Source organism: Fistularia commersonii, chromosome 21 (assembly GCF_037954325.1).
Source record: "Fistularia commersonii isolate RoL2024-O1a breed Wild chromosome 21, RoL_Fcom_v1.0, whole genome shotgun sequence".
Classification (NCBI taxonomy): Eukaryota; Metazoa; Chordata; class Actinopteri; order Syngnathiformes; family Fistulariidae; genus Fistularia; species Fistularia commersonii.
Genome location: NC_141304.1, coordinates 646434 through 660260, shown reverse-complemented (window position 1 = coordinate 660260; position 13827 = coordinate 646434). Strand labels below are relative to the sequence as shown.

Genomic DNA, 13827 nt, shown 5'->3' with positions numbered 1-13827 from the left:
AGTAGACCCTTCACACACCTTTGTGGTCCACCAGGGAATCACCTCACATGAGGGACCTTCACACTGTGGACCCTTCACACAGTGGACCCTTCACACCCCTATGAGGTCCACCAGACTTTCACCTCCCACTGGGGACTCCTTCACACAGTGGACCCTTCACACCTCTATGTGGTCCACCAGACTTTCACCTCACATGGGGGACCCCTTCACACAGTGGACCCTTCACACAGTGGACCCTTCACACCCCTTAGTGGACCACTAGGGGTTCACCTCACATGGGGGACCCCTTCACAAAAGGGACCCTTCACTCGGTGGACCCTTCATACCCCTTCGTGGTCCACCAGGCATTCACCTCACACAGTGGACCGTTCACACAAGGAACCCTTCACACCCCTTGTCCACCAGGGATTTGCCTCATACTGGTCCCATTCACACAGGGACCCCTTCACAAAAGGGACCCTCACACAGGGGACCCTTCACATCCCTTTGTGGTCCACCCAGGGTCCACCTCACCGGGGACCCCTTCACACAGGTATCCCGGGACAAATTCACAAAAGCCTTGTGTGAATTGTGTGTTCCTTTCTCCTTCAACCCTCACAAGGTGGACCCCTTCAAACAGAGAAAACTTCACACAGGGGACCCCTTCTCATTGGGGACGCCTTCACATTGTTAACTCCTTAACATAGGGCATCCCTTCACACAGGTGTCCCCCTCACACAGGGGACCCCATCTCATAGGTGACGCCTTCTCTTGGTGACACCTTCACACAGTGTCCCCTTCACATCGGGACTCGTTATCATCCTTGACTCCTTCACACAGAGTCTCCCTTACCATGTTCACAAAGGCAACCCCTTCACACTGCTGCGTCCCAGAGCTGCCAGAAGCCCCCCTCCTGCGGTGGCTTCCTTTCTCCTCCACAGAGAACCATCTGGAACAGATGGACACATTTCTATGGAAGTCCATGCTCTGACAACAAGTACAGATACTACCACGACTACAGTTTATACTACGGCTAAAACAGCTACTACTCCTACTGACTCCAAACACCACTCGTGATAACGGACTGTCAGAGGTCCCCTTTCAAACAGCACAAATGTAGATTAATAATGTCCATTAATGGACACTTTGCTGTTACATAACCGACTGGAGCTGCGGAGGAACCTCAGCCTCCCGGTGTGAGCTTGGATCATCCAAAGAGTTAGACGAGTCTCCGATGAACTTCACAAACACCAAGATGACTCATCCAGGTTGGGCGGAGGGGTGATGGGGGGCTACGGACAATCAAGGGTGGACGTGGGAAAAAAACAAACAAACGCTGATGTGTCCAAAATGCGCTGCATTCCGGGTGGACGATGTCTTTCACCTGTTGTTGCCATGGTGATGCTAACTACTTAGCTCCAGAGACTTCCGACTTTAACGGTATCGCCGTAAAGGGTAATATACAGGAGGTCCTTGACTTGACGCCATTTTCGTCAGAAATCACATCATGCACTGGACAGAAGTAACCTTGTCGCTCACCGACGCTGACGCAGTGGGGAAGTCACCCAACCTGCAGAAGGTGCTGCAGATACCGGTCCAGGTGGGTCTGGAGAAGGGAATGCAAACAATAAATTTATTGGAATTTATTTTAAATAAAATGAAACCACGAAACGCTGTAGGTGGGGGACGTCGTAAACAAAAGACCCGGCTGTAAAAGTGGGTCTCTCGGAGAGTCGGACGTGCTTCAACAGGGAAAAGTCAATGTCGTGTTGAACAGGATACGACTGGGATTCCCATTCCCGCTCCAGAAACCAGGACAGATTCTGAACGTGAAGTAAAAGACAGAAACGAGAAACGGCGTCGCAACACGCGATGAAAATCTGACGTCTGTAGTACCACTCCGCGCCGATAGGGGGCGCTGTCCCACCGGTGAGTTGTTTCCCACTCCCTGCGCACCGACAACAACAACAACAACACAACTTCCGCTTCCGGGTTGAAGTTTTCAAACGCTAGCTTATCAGCTAGCTTTCACACTTGCTCAGGGAACCACGGCGGGCTTTGTCAATTCCGGGGTAAGGAAGTTTATTCCTAACGCTTCGATTTTGACGTTTTTTAACGCTCCGGAGAGCGACTCGATTTCCGGGACGGGTTGTTTATGAACCGCGGCCGGGGAACAAGCTAACGCCCGCCGGGCTGCTTTGTCTCATCCATCCGGGAAGCTAGCATCAACCGCTACGCCCGAGTGTGTATCTGCTTTAGGATGCGTGCGCTGATAGATCGATACACGTCGATCGAAATCGCGTGGATCGATCCCGAATGCCGAGAGAGTGAGCTGTGCGTGTGTGTGTTTTTTTCCACCCGTAGCTAACCGGCTAAAGTAGCCCCCCCTCCCCCCGCTCCGTAGAACCATGTCTGCGAGTAAGAGGAGGAGAGCGACTTCGCCCTCCAGCAGCGTCAGCGGAGGCGGTGACCTGGACGAGGTGACCTCCACCCCGGGCAGCGGCAGGAAGAGGAGGAGGGTGACCAGCGTCCCCCCGGTGGATTCGGTAAACACTCGGTTCTACCGAGATCGATTACCCCATCGATCCCCGATTTGATCGGCTCCTGTCCCCTCTCCGACTCCCAGATCGCAGTGTGCCATGAACTGTTCAACACCGTCAGGGAGCACAAGGACGAGCAGGGCAGATCCCTCTGCGATCACTTCCTGCGGGTGCCAAAGAGAAGGTCAGAGCTGGAGGTCCTGCAAATAAATCCCCAATGATGACGCCCTCGTTTGGCAGTCTTTTAAAAAACAGTGTCTTCCAGGAACCAGCCGGATTACTACGAGGTGGTGTCGCAGCCGATAGACATGACCAAGATCCAGCACAAGCTGAAGTCCGAGGACTACCAGGACGTGGAGCAGCTGACCGCGGATTTCCAGCTCATGTTCAACAACGCCAAGACCTACTACAAGGTCCACACCGGCACCCGGGATTTGTTTTCATTGTGTTAAAACCCCGCGTGTTACAGGCAGACCAAATCATAGGATGGCTTAGGAGGTCACGGCGGTTAGCGAATGTGTCACGATGTCCGAATCCTAAGATGAAGAAGGTGGAGGTTCTTTTTGGGAGTGAGGAGGAACGGGCCCATCGGAGGGGCGGCGCGTGTTAGATGTTCTGGAGATAAAGTCTGACTGAGATGGTTTTTGGACATGGATGGAGGGATGATGCTGAAGATCTGGGCAGCAGGATGCTGAGGTCCAGGAGAAGACCAGAGAGGAGGTCCGTGGATGGAGGAGGAGAGGGCGGGGAGAAGATGATGTAGAGGAGAGGGTTAGATGGAGGCGGCCGATGGATTGGCCGTGACACCCGAGAGGAGCAGCCCAAGGGGAAAAGAACGATGCGGTCGATAATATTCCAATGGTCTCCGCAGCCCTTTGACCTTCTGTTTGGGTTCTGATTCTTTTTGTTTTCCTGTCCGACATTCCAGAGTGACAGCGACGAGTACAGAGCAGCTTGCAAACTGTGGCAGTTGTATCTGCAAACAAAGAATGACTTTCTGCAGCCGGGAGACGGAGAGGACGACGACGACGAAGGAGACGAGATGACCGATAATCCGGGCATGTCGACCGAGGAAGAGGTAACCGAGGACGACCGCCATTCTTCTTTCGTAGCGTGACGTCAGGCTAGTTATTTCCAAACTGTTGGTAGACCTCGAGCGGCAGCTTGAAGGAGGTGCTGGAGCAGCTCCTGGAAGCCGTGGTGTCGTACACTGATCCCTCAGGGCGTCTGGTCAGCGAACTGTTCCAGAAACTGCCTTCCAAAGTGGTAAGACCCGTCCCCGTCGCCCCGATCGTTTCTCCGACGAGAGAAACCTCTGGCGCTCACCTGCTCTCCGCCTCCGCAGCATTACCCAGACTACTACGCCATCATCAAGGATCCCATAGATCTGAGGACCATCGCTCAGAGAATTCAGGTGCCCTGTTTTCCGCCTGGGTCGTACAAACCGCTCGGTGTCGTTCGCTCACCTCCGTCCTCCTGTTGGGTCACGCAGGCCGGATACTATAAAAGCGTCAGCGCCATGGCCAAGGACATCGACCTGATGGCCAAGAACGCCAAAACCTACAACGAACCAGGATCTCAGGTTTTTAAGGTAAGTCTTTTTACCCTCTTTCTCTTTTCAATGCTCGATTCAGGCGACGACTCCTTCTTTTTTCCCCCACCGGGCGTCGCTGTGCAGGATGCCAACACTATCAAGAAGGTCTTCATCCAGAGGAAAACCGAGCTGGAGCACGCAGAACCCACCAAATCCAGCCTCCGTATCAGGTCGGTGACGCTCCGGTTTGACGGGAGCAAAGGCACGTGACGGGATTTTCACCCGCGGCTGTTTTTGATTTTATTTCCTCCAGAAACCGCCGGTCCGTGCAGGGGGATCGACTCTCCGGCGTCAACGTGGCGCTCCAGTACGGCTCGGAGAGCGAGGACGACCCCGTGCTCTCCGGTGAGGGTTCGCGTTCGACAGGAAGCCGACGGCTCCCCGACACGCCGGCTAACCGCTCACACTGATCGCAGGCTCGGTGTGCTACGACGAGGGCGAGTCGGAGGCGGAGAGCCAGAGCTCCAGCATGGAGATGAGCAACCCCATCTTCCAGCTGTACGAGGCGGTGAGGGGCGCCAGGAACAGCCAGGGGCAGCTCTTCTCCGAGCCCTTCCAGCAGCTGCCCTCCCGCCGGGAGTACCCGGACTACTACCAGCAGATCAAGCAGCCCATCGCCCTGCAGCAAATCAGGTGCGACCAGAACTCGGCCGAAACCGGATCCCCCGACCTCGCCGACGGGTTCCCGGAAGGTCCGACGTCGCCGCTCCTTGTCTCCCTCCAGGGCCAAGATGAAGAACGGGGAGTACGAGAACGTGGAGCAGATGGAGACGGACCTCACGCTGATGTTCGAGAACGCCAAGCGGTACAACATGCCCAACTCCAGCATCTACAAGCGGGCCTTCCGGCTCCAGCAGATCCTGCAGGTAAAATGGCCGCCCGGTGCGGGTCCTCGCGTCCGAAGGTCTTCGAAGGCCTGGATCTCAGGCTGGATCTCAGGCTGGATCTCAGGCTGGATCTCAGGCTGGATCTCAGGCTGGTGCGCTCTCGCTTCGGCCAGGCCAAGAAGAGGGAGCTGCTGCGGAGGGACGACGAGGACGGGGACAGCATCCTGTCGTCGGACACCGGGAGCATCAAGCGGAAAGGGTAGGCGCCTCGTCCGGCGCCCTCGCCGCCGTCCCGCGGCTCGCCGCCCGGTCCGACGTCTCCCGCTTTGCTCCCCAGCAGCCACAAGAAGAACGTCAAGAAGAACCGCATGAAAGCGCTCTACGCCGCCGTGACCGACGCGCGGGAGGCGGGCACCAGCCGCCGCCTCTGCGAGATCTTCATGGTCAAGCCGTCCAAGAAGGACTACCCCAGCTACTACAAGGTCATCCGCGAGCCGATCGACCTGAGGACCATCAAGCACAACATCCGCAACGAGCGCTACGCCACCGAGGAGGCGCTGATGGAGGACATGAAGCTGATGTTCCGCAACGCCAGGCATTACAACGAGGAGGACTCTCAGGTAGGAACGTCCCCGTGGAGGCGCCGCGTCGTCGTGGCAACAAACCTAGACCGGCTCCCCTTCCGTCCCCTCCAGGTTTACAACGACGCCGACATTCTGGAGAAGATCCTGAAGGACAAGCGCAAGGAGCTCGGACCTCCGCCGGAGGAGGAGGAGGTTGGATCCCCCAAACTGAAATTAAGTAGGTGTCGCGAGGGTTCGGTGTAAACGGTCGTAGCCGCGGCTCAGACGGTGACTCGCGAACGTTCCTCCGTCCAGGAAAGACGGGCGTTTCCCCGAAGAAGACCAAATACCTCACGCCGCTCCAGCAGAGGCTGAACGAGCTCTACGACGCCGTGCGCAACTTCACCGACCGCCGCGGCCGCCGGCTGAGCGCCATCTTCCTGCGGCTGCCGTCCCGCGCCGAGCTGCCCGACTACTACGCCACCATCAAGCGGCCCATCGACATGGAGCGGCTGCGGAGCCACATGGCCGCCGGCCGCTACCAGGACGTGGAGGCCCTGGTGGAGGACTTCGCCCTGATGTTCAACAACGCCTGCATCTACAACGAGCCGGAATCTCTGATCTACAGGGACGCGCTGGTCCTGCACCGGGTGCTGCTGGAGACGCGCAAGCAGCAGGAGGGCGGCGAGGACTCGGGGCCCGCCGCCGTGGGCCTCCTGGTGCGGGAGCTGATCCGGAACCTGTTCGTGTCGGTGATGGGCCACCAGGACGAGGAGGGCCGCTGCTACAGCGACTCGCTGGCCGAAATCCCGGCGCTGGACCCGTCGGCCCCCGAGAAGCCGCCGCTCGACTTCGACGTCATCCGCGTGAACGTGGACCACGGCCGCTACAGGAGACTGGACGTCTTCCAGGAACACATGTTCGAGGTTCTGGAGAAGGCCAGGAGGCTGCACAGGTAAGACCGACCCGTCGGGGGCCGGAGCCGGGTCGGGCGCTGACGCCGGATCTCCTCGAACGCGTCCTCAGGACCGACTCGGAGGTGTTCGAGGACGCCGTGGAGCTGCAGCAGTTCTTCATCAAGATCAGGGACGAGCTGTGCAAGAACGGCGAGATCCTGCTCTCCACCGCGCTCAACTACACCTCCAAACACCTGCACGGCGACGTGGAGCAGGAGAAGAGGGAGAAGATCCCCAAAGAGATGGAGGAGGACAAGGAGAAGGAGGAGGAGGAAGAAGAGGGGAACAAAGGTGTGTGTTTTGCGGCGCGCGCGCGCGTGTGTGTGTGTGTGTGTGAGAGGATTCCCGAAGCAGGCCGGTCACGTCTTCTCCCGCCGCAGACGGCAAGAAAGCGTCGGAGCCGCCCGGCGAGCCGTGGCAGTCGGAGGCGCAGCGGGTTTACAGTCAGGACTGCAGCTTCGCCAACAGCACCTACCGCGTCGGGGAGTTCGTCTACGTGGAGCCGTCGGATCCGAACCTCAAGCCTCACATCGTCTGCATCGAGCGGCTGTGGGAGGACGGAGCAGGTCGCCCGAACCCCCGACCTCGAATCCGCTCCGCATCCGCGGGGCTCGCTGACGAGTGTGACCTTCTGCCCCCGTACGTAGGTGGGAAGTGGCTCTACGGCTGCTGGTTTTACAGGCCCAGCGAAACCTTCCACCTGGCCACGCGGAAGTTCCTGGAGAAGGAGACCTTCAAGAGCGACTACTACAACAAGGTGTCCATCGGCAAGGTCCTGGGGAAATGCGTGGTGATGTTCGTCAAGGTGGGCGGAGCCGGCCGAGCCGGGATGGCGGGCGGATGTGGAAGCGTCCTCCTGACGGGCCTCGGTTCCCCCCGCAGGATTACTTCAAGCTTCAGCCCGACGGCTTCAGGCCGGAGGACGTGTACGTCTGCGAGTCCCGCTACACCGCCAGGACCAAGTCCTTCAAGAAGATCAAAATGTGGGCCGTCCCGGCGAGCGCCGTCAAGCTGGTCCCCCGAGACGTACCCCTGCCCGTCGTCCGCGTCGCCTCCATGTTCGCCAAACCCAACCAGGAGAAACAGCCGGCGCTGCCCTACACGGACACCGGCAGCTTCATGGACAAGGTGAGCTGGCGTTTTCAGCCGCGCCGCCGCCCGCCATCTTATGTGATGCGTGATCGTTGACAGGGACGAGATAACGAAGACGAACGGTTGGGATGATTTCGTCACGCAGCCACGTCTGTGCGGTACAGACTCTCATTCCAGAGGCTCTGCTGGGACCTGAGAGCCACGAGCTAGCTTAGGTCTGATCTGGGTCTGGAATCTAAGCTAAAAGAAGAGAAAACACTGCCGGGACGATTATAAGGACACGACGTCAGGAAGCAGTTTGCGGTTTGAATCAGTTAGCACGCAGAGAGAGAATACGTTAGCTTGTGGGGTGAATCAGTTAGCATGCAGAGAGAGAATACGTTAGCTTGTGGGGTGAATCAGTTAGCATGCAGGGTGAATCAATTAGCACGCAGAGAGAGAATACGTTAGCTTGTGGGGTGAATCAGTTAGCATGCAGAGAGAGAATAAGTTAGCTTGTGGGGTGAATCAGTTAGCATGCAGAGAGAGAATACGTTAGCTTGTGGGGTGAATCAGTTAGCATGCAGGGTGAATCAATTAGCATGCAGAGAGAGAATAAGTTAGCTTGTGGGGTGAATCAGTTAGCATGCAGGGCGAATCAGTGAGCACGCAAGGCAAATTAACTAGCATGTAAGGTGAAACAGTTGCACGCATGGTAAAAGCAATTAGCATGCAGGGTAAAACTGTTAGCAGTTTGAATCATTTAGCACGCAGAGAGAGAATGTTAGCTTGTGGGGTGAATCATTTAGCATGCAGGGTGAATCAATACGCATGTGAGGCATACCTTTTAGCACGCAGGGCAAATTAACTAGCATCTGAGGTGAAACAGTTAGCATACAGGGTAAAACTGTTAGCACGCAGGTTGTATCAGCCAGCATGGGCGTGAAAACAGCACAGGGGTGAATCAGTTAGCATGCAGGGTGAATCAATACGCATGTGAGGTGAAACAGTTGCACGCATGGTAAAAGCAATTAGCATGCAGGTTAAAGCTGTGAGCATGCAGGTTGTATCAGTCAGCATGGGTGGTGAAGCAGCACAGGGGAATCAGTTAGCTTGCAGGGCGAATCAGTTAGCATGAAGGGTGAATCAATTAGCATGTGAAGTGAAACGGTTCTCTTGCAGCGTGAAACTGAGCATACAGGGTGAATCAGTTAGCATACAGGGCGAATCAGTTAGCACACAGGGTGAATCAGTTATCATACAAGGCGAATCAGTTAGCATGCAGGGTGAAACTGAACATGCAGAGTTAAACTGTTAGCACGCAAGTTGTGTCAGTCAGCATGGGTGGTGAAATAGCACAGGTGAATCAATTAGCATGCAATGTGAATCGATTAGCATTTGAGGTGAAACAGTTAGCACGCACGAGAAAAGCAGTTAGTAGGCAGGGCTAAACTGCTAGCATGCAGGTTGTATCTGTCACCATGGGTGGTGAAACAGCATGGGGAATCAGTTAGCATGGAGGGGGAATAGCATGAGATGTGAAATAGTTTCATGCATGGTAAAAGCAGTAAGCATGTAGTGTGAAACAGTTAGCATGCAGGTTGTATCAGTCAACATGGGTGCTGAAGCAACACGGGGAAATCAGTTAGCTCGCAGGGTGAATCAGTTAGTATGTAATGTGAAACAGTTAGCATGCAGGGCGAATCAACTAGCATCTGAGGTGAAACAGTTGGCTTGCAGGGTGAAACTGAACATGCAGTGTAAAACTGTTAGCGGTCAGGTCGTATCTGTCACCGTGGGTGGTGAAACAGCAAAGGGGGATCAGTTAGCTTGCAGGGCAAATCACTTAGCATGTGACGTGAAACCTTTAGGATGCAGGGCGAATCAGCTAGCATGTGAGGTGAATCGGCTAGCATGTGAGGTGAAACAGCACAGGGGTGAATCATTTAGCATGCAGTGTGAATCAATTAGCATTTGAGGTGAAACAGTTAGCACACATGATAAAAGTAGTTAGCATGCAGTGTGAAACTGTTAGCATGCAGGTTGTATCTGTCAGCATGGGTGGTGAAACAGCATGGGGAATCAGTTTGCTCGCAGGGCGAATCAGTTAGCATGGAGGGCGAAGCAATTAGCACGTGATGTGATACAGTTGCATGCATGGTAAAAGCAGTTAGCATACTGGTTGTATCAGTCAGCATGGGTGCTGAAGAAGCACGGGGTTAGCTCGCAGAGTGAATCAGTTAGCTTGCAGAGTGAGGTTAAACAGTTTGGGCACATGATAAAAGCAGTTAGCATGCAGGGTGAATCAGTTAGCATAAAAGGCAAATCAGTTAGCGCGCAGGGTGAATCAACTAGGATGTGAAGTTAAACTGTAAGCTTGCAGGGTGAAACTGAACATGCAGAGTGAAACTGTTAGCGAGCAGGTGATATCAGTCAGCATGGATGGTGAAATGGCACGGGTGAATCATTTAGCATGCAGTGTGAATCAATTAGCATTTGAGGTGAAACAGTTAGCATGCATGATAAAAGCAGTTAGCATGCAGGGTGAAACTGTTAGCATGCAGGTTGAATCAGTCAGCATGGGTGGTGAAGCTGTGCGGGCGAATCAGTTAGCTCGCAGGGCGAATCAGTTAGCTCGCAGGGCGAATCAGTTAGCTCGCTGGGCGAATCAGTTAGCTCGCAGAGTGAATCAGTTAGCTTGCAGGGCGAATCAATTAGCATGCGATGTGAAACAGTTAGCTTGCAGGGTGAAACTGAACATGCAGTGTGAAACTGTTAGCACACAGGTTGTATCTGTCATCATGGATGGTGAAACAGCAAATGGGAATCAGTTAGCTTGCAGGGCGAATCAATTAGCATGCGACGTGAAACCTTTAGCATGGAGGGCGAATCAGCTAGCATGTGAGATGAAACAGCACAGGGGTGAATCATTTACATCTTTTACACCCAGGGTGAATCAGCTAGCATGTGAGATGGAACAGCACATTGGTTGAAATCGTTAGCATGTGGGGTGATAGCGCTAGCACGCACCAGTTCCCCACTAGCGGAGAAGCGGGTCAACCTCCGACGATGGCGACGGGATAAACGGGCAACATATCTCCTGATCTGCGTCCGGTTGGGTCGACAGGAGCGCGAGGACGTCCCCATAGAGATGAGCGGCGCCGAGCCGGGCTGCCAGCACTACGAGCAGCTTCACTACAACAACATTTGGTTTAAAGTTGGAGATTGCGTTTACATCAAGTCGCACGGTCTCTCCAAGCCCCGCGTGGCCAGGTGGGTCGGACGTCGACGCTCGCCCTTTGGGGTGATGACCTCCGGGTGACCTTTGGATGTTTTGGCGGCAGGGTGGAGAAGCTCTGGGTGCAGGGCGGCACCACCTACTTCTTCGGACCCATCTTCATCCACCCGGAGGAAACGGAGCACGAGCCCACCAAGATGTTCTACAAGAGGGAGGTGTTCCTGAGCAACCTGGAGGAGACCCTGCCCATGACCTGCGTCCTCGGTACCGCTCCCGCTTTCACGGCCGCGACGAAGGTTCCCCGTCAGCAGGCTCCTCACGGTCGGGCTCTCGTCCGGTGTCCTCAGGGAAGTGCATGGTGTCCTCCTTCAAGGACTACCTGTCCTGCAGACCCACCGAGGTTTCCGAGGAGGACAACCTGCTGTGCGAGAGCCGCTACATCGACAGCGAGAAGCAGATGAAGAAGTTCAAGGGGCTGAAGCGCTTCTCCTACTCCACCAAAGTGGTGGAGGACGAGATCTACTACTTCAGGTGGGTCGGGAGACGCTTGCGGCGTCAGCTGAGAAGCTTCTGATCCGAACCCTTTTTTTTTTGGGGGGTCGGGCAGGAAACTGATCGTACCCCAGAAGGAGGCGTCCCCCTTTCTGAACAAGAAAATCGAAGAGCTGGAGGTGAAGCTGGCGGACATCGAGGACGCCGACGAGGACATGGAGGACATGGAGGAGGAGGAGGAGTCCATGGAGACGCCGTCGCTGCCCCAGGCGCAAACGCCGCTGTCCAACGACATGGACATCTTGCCGTACACGCCCGCTCAGGTAGCTTTTCGGATCTTCTAAGCCCGTCGCCGACCCTCCCGGCGCTAAGCGACGGCTCTCCGTCCCGCAGTCCACTCCCAAGATCAAGGGCCTCTCCAAGAAGGAGGGCGCCAAGAGGAAGATCAACATGAGCGGCTACATCCTGTTCAGCAGCGAGATGCGGGCCGTCATCAAGGCGCGGCACCCCGACTTCTCCTTCGGGGAGCTCAGTCGGCTGGTGGGCACCGAGTGGAGGAACCTAGAAGCTTCCAAGAAGGCGGACTACGAAGGTGAGCCGCTCGCTGTCTTTTATTTGTCCTCTCCGGCCGAAACCGGCGCTCAAGACGCCCGTCTCCGTCCTCCGCAGAGCGCGCCGCAAAAATAGTGGAGCAACAAGAGCGCGAGAGGCCTCCTCAGAAGCAAGCGTCCCCACGAGCAGGTACCCCCGTAGGGTCGCTGATGGGGGTCGTGCCTTCGCCTAGCACTATGGGCATGATAAACCAGACCATGACCGCCGTGTCAGGTAACCCCTCTCAGAGGCAGCGCCGGTGTTTGACAGGATGGCAGCAGGACGATGAGGCTGGACCGTTTGGAAGCGAAAAACACCACATAAAACCTCTTAACCCCCGTAGAGACTTATTTATCCGGCCGTTCCGCGCGTTCTCCGCCGCCGCTGTGTCGTTTTGTACATTTTAATCACTGCCTTATTTGAGACAGCATGTTATCGACTGCATGAGTAACCTTTTTATTTTTTAATACGTCAACGCTCATCCTCGTCTCGCCTGCTAACATTCGTGTGGATCCGCACGGGCCTCCCGCTCACGCACGGCCGACTCGGCCTTTCTGTTTCCGAGATGGCGGCCTGTTCTCAGCCCTGCGTGACGGGCGCCGCCGCGTGCCCATGTAGTGCATGTTTGTCATGAAGTCGACCGCATGTGACCTGTGCATGGATATGTTGTCATCCTCTCCCTCCCCAAGGCATGATGGGAGCTTACGGCCCACCTTACATGCCCTTGCAAGGCCCCCATGAGGGCTTGCTGAGCGTGGCCCCAATGGGGGGGCCCCACCTGCCCTCTCACCACCTCCAGCAAGGTATGCCTGGGTACCCTGGCATGCTCCAGCAGGGTAAGGGCTCCTGCGCCGTCACGCCGATCGTGTCTCTCCCGCCGGGGGTGGGATCACCTGATCGCCTCCTCGCCTTCCGCCCCGCCGACACCACACCGGAAAATACACGCCGGCGTGTCTAACGTTTTTTTTTTTTTTTTTTTTCGGAAACTAACGTTCCGTATCGCTAACGGTAAAACACGACACATGGGATTTTTCCGCGCGCACACGCGCGCGTTTATGTATGTTTTCATTTTCCCGACCCGGACGGCAAAGTCACCGGACGGAAACCGCCGACTCTCGTCCAAACAGGTATGATGGCGGGCGGCGTGAACGGTATGACGGGAAGTCCGGCGGCGGGGAGCTTCATGCAGCAGGTGAGCGGCGCCCCGGCAGAATCCCGCGTCGGGTACGCGGCGTCCCACTGAGAGCGCGACCTTTGTTTCAGCCCGGGATGTTCAGCCCCGGGCAGCACGCGCCTCCGCCGTACCCCGGACAGGCCCAGGGAGGCCAGCCGTCCCACCTGCAGCCCACCACGCCCATGTTCGTGGCCCCGCCGCCAAAGACTCAGCGGGTGCTGCACTCCGAGGCCTACCTGAAGTACATCGAGGGCTTGAACTCGGACTCCGGCACCGTCAGCAAGTGGGACCAAACGCTGAAAGGTAGGAGGACGCGGGGACAATAAAAGAATGCGTTTCTGAAACCGTAAACCGTCGAGCGCTTTAACCCGCCGCGCCGTTTCCCTCGCAGCTCAGAGGCGAGACGCTCACCTGACGAAGGAGCAGGAGAGCCGGCTTCCAGCTCACTGGCTGAAAAGCAAAGGCGCTCACACCACCATGGCCGACGCGCTGTGGCGCCTGCGCGACCTGATGCTGAGAGACTCTCTGAACATCTGCCAGGCCTACAACCTCTAAGGACCTTCTCCGCCCGCGACCCCGAGGATCACGGACCATAGAAGCAATATTTTTTAGTCTATCATGATCGATTTTTTTATATTTATTAGCAAACATAATGAACTGAATAGTTGTGTGTGTGCGTGTGTGTTTTCCCTTTTTTTTTTTTTTTCTTTTTTACCTCACAAGGATTCGTTTTTGGCTTGTCGACGCTCTTAGAATAAACCGGTATGATCTGGATCTAGAGTTTGTCTGCAGATGTTTCAGC

The 13827-nt window shown here is 55.9% G+C and overlaps 1 protein-coding gene across 2 annotated transcripts; it reads left to right on the top strand.

The window, feature by feature from the left end:
* The first annotated feature begins 1972 nt into the window (after positions 1 to 1972).
* Positions 1973 to 13799, top strand: pbrm1l (polybromo 1, like). Of its 2 annotated transcripts, none has more exons than XM_086167725.1 (30): positions 1973 to 2051; positions 2344 to 2525; positions 2606 to 2703; positions 2785 to 2932; positions 3448 to 3597; positions 3669 to 3785; positions 3865 to 3933; positions 4012 to 4110; positions 4198 to 4283; positions 4367 to 4458; positions 4530 to 4746; positions 4838 to 4979; positions 5114 to 5199; positions 5281 to 5560; positions 5636 to 5741; positions 5819 to 6458; positions 6530 to 6750; positions 6840 to 7025; positions 7107 to 7264; positions 7342 to 7587; positions 10658 to 10803; positions 10875 to 11032; positions 11116 to 11299; positions 11376 to 11583; positions 11654 to 11852; positions 11930 to 12085; positions 12541 to 12687; positions 12979 to 13043; positions 13115 to 13328; positions 13417 to 13799. In XM_086167725.1, the coding sequence occupies exons 2-30, from the start codon at positions 2388 to 2390 to the stop codon at positions 13578 to 13580; spliced, it is 4920 nt and encodes a 1639-aa protein (XP_086023851.1). In that variant the 5' UTR covers positions 1973 to 2051; positions 2344 to 2387; the 3' UTR covers positions 13581 to 13799. The 2 variants fall into 2 exon arrangements, with proteins under 2 accessions (XP_086023851.1, XP_086023850.1); XM_086167724.1 differs by having other exon boundaries at positions 5278 to 5560.
* The last annotated feature ends 28 nt before the right edge of the window (positions 13800 to 13827 follow it).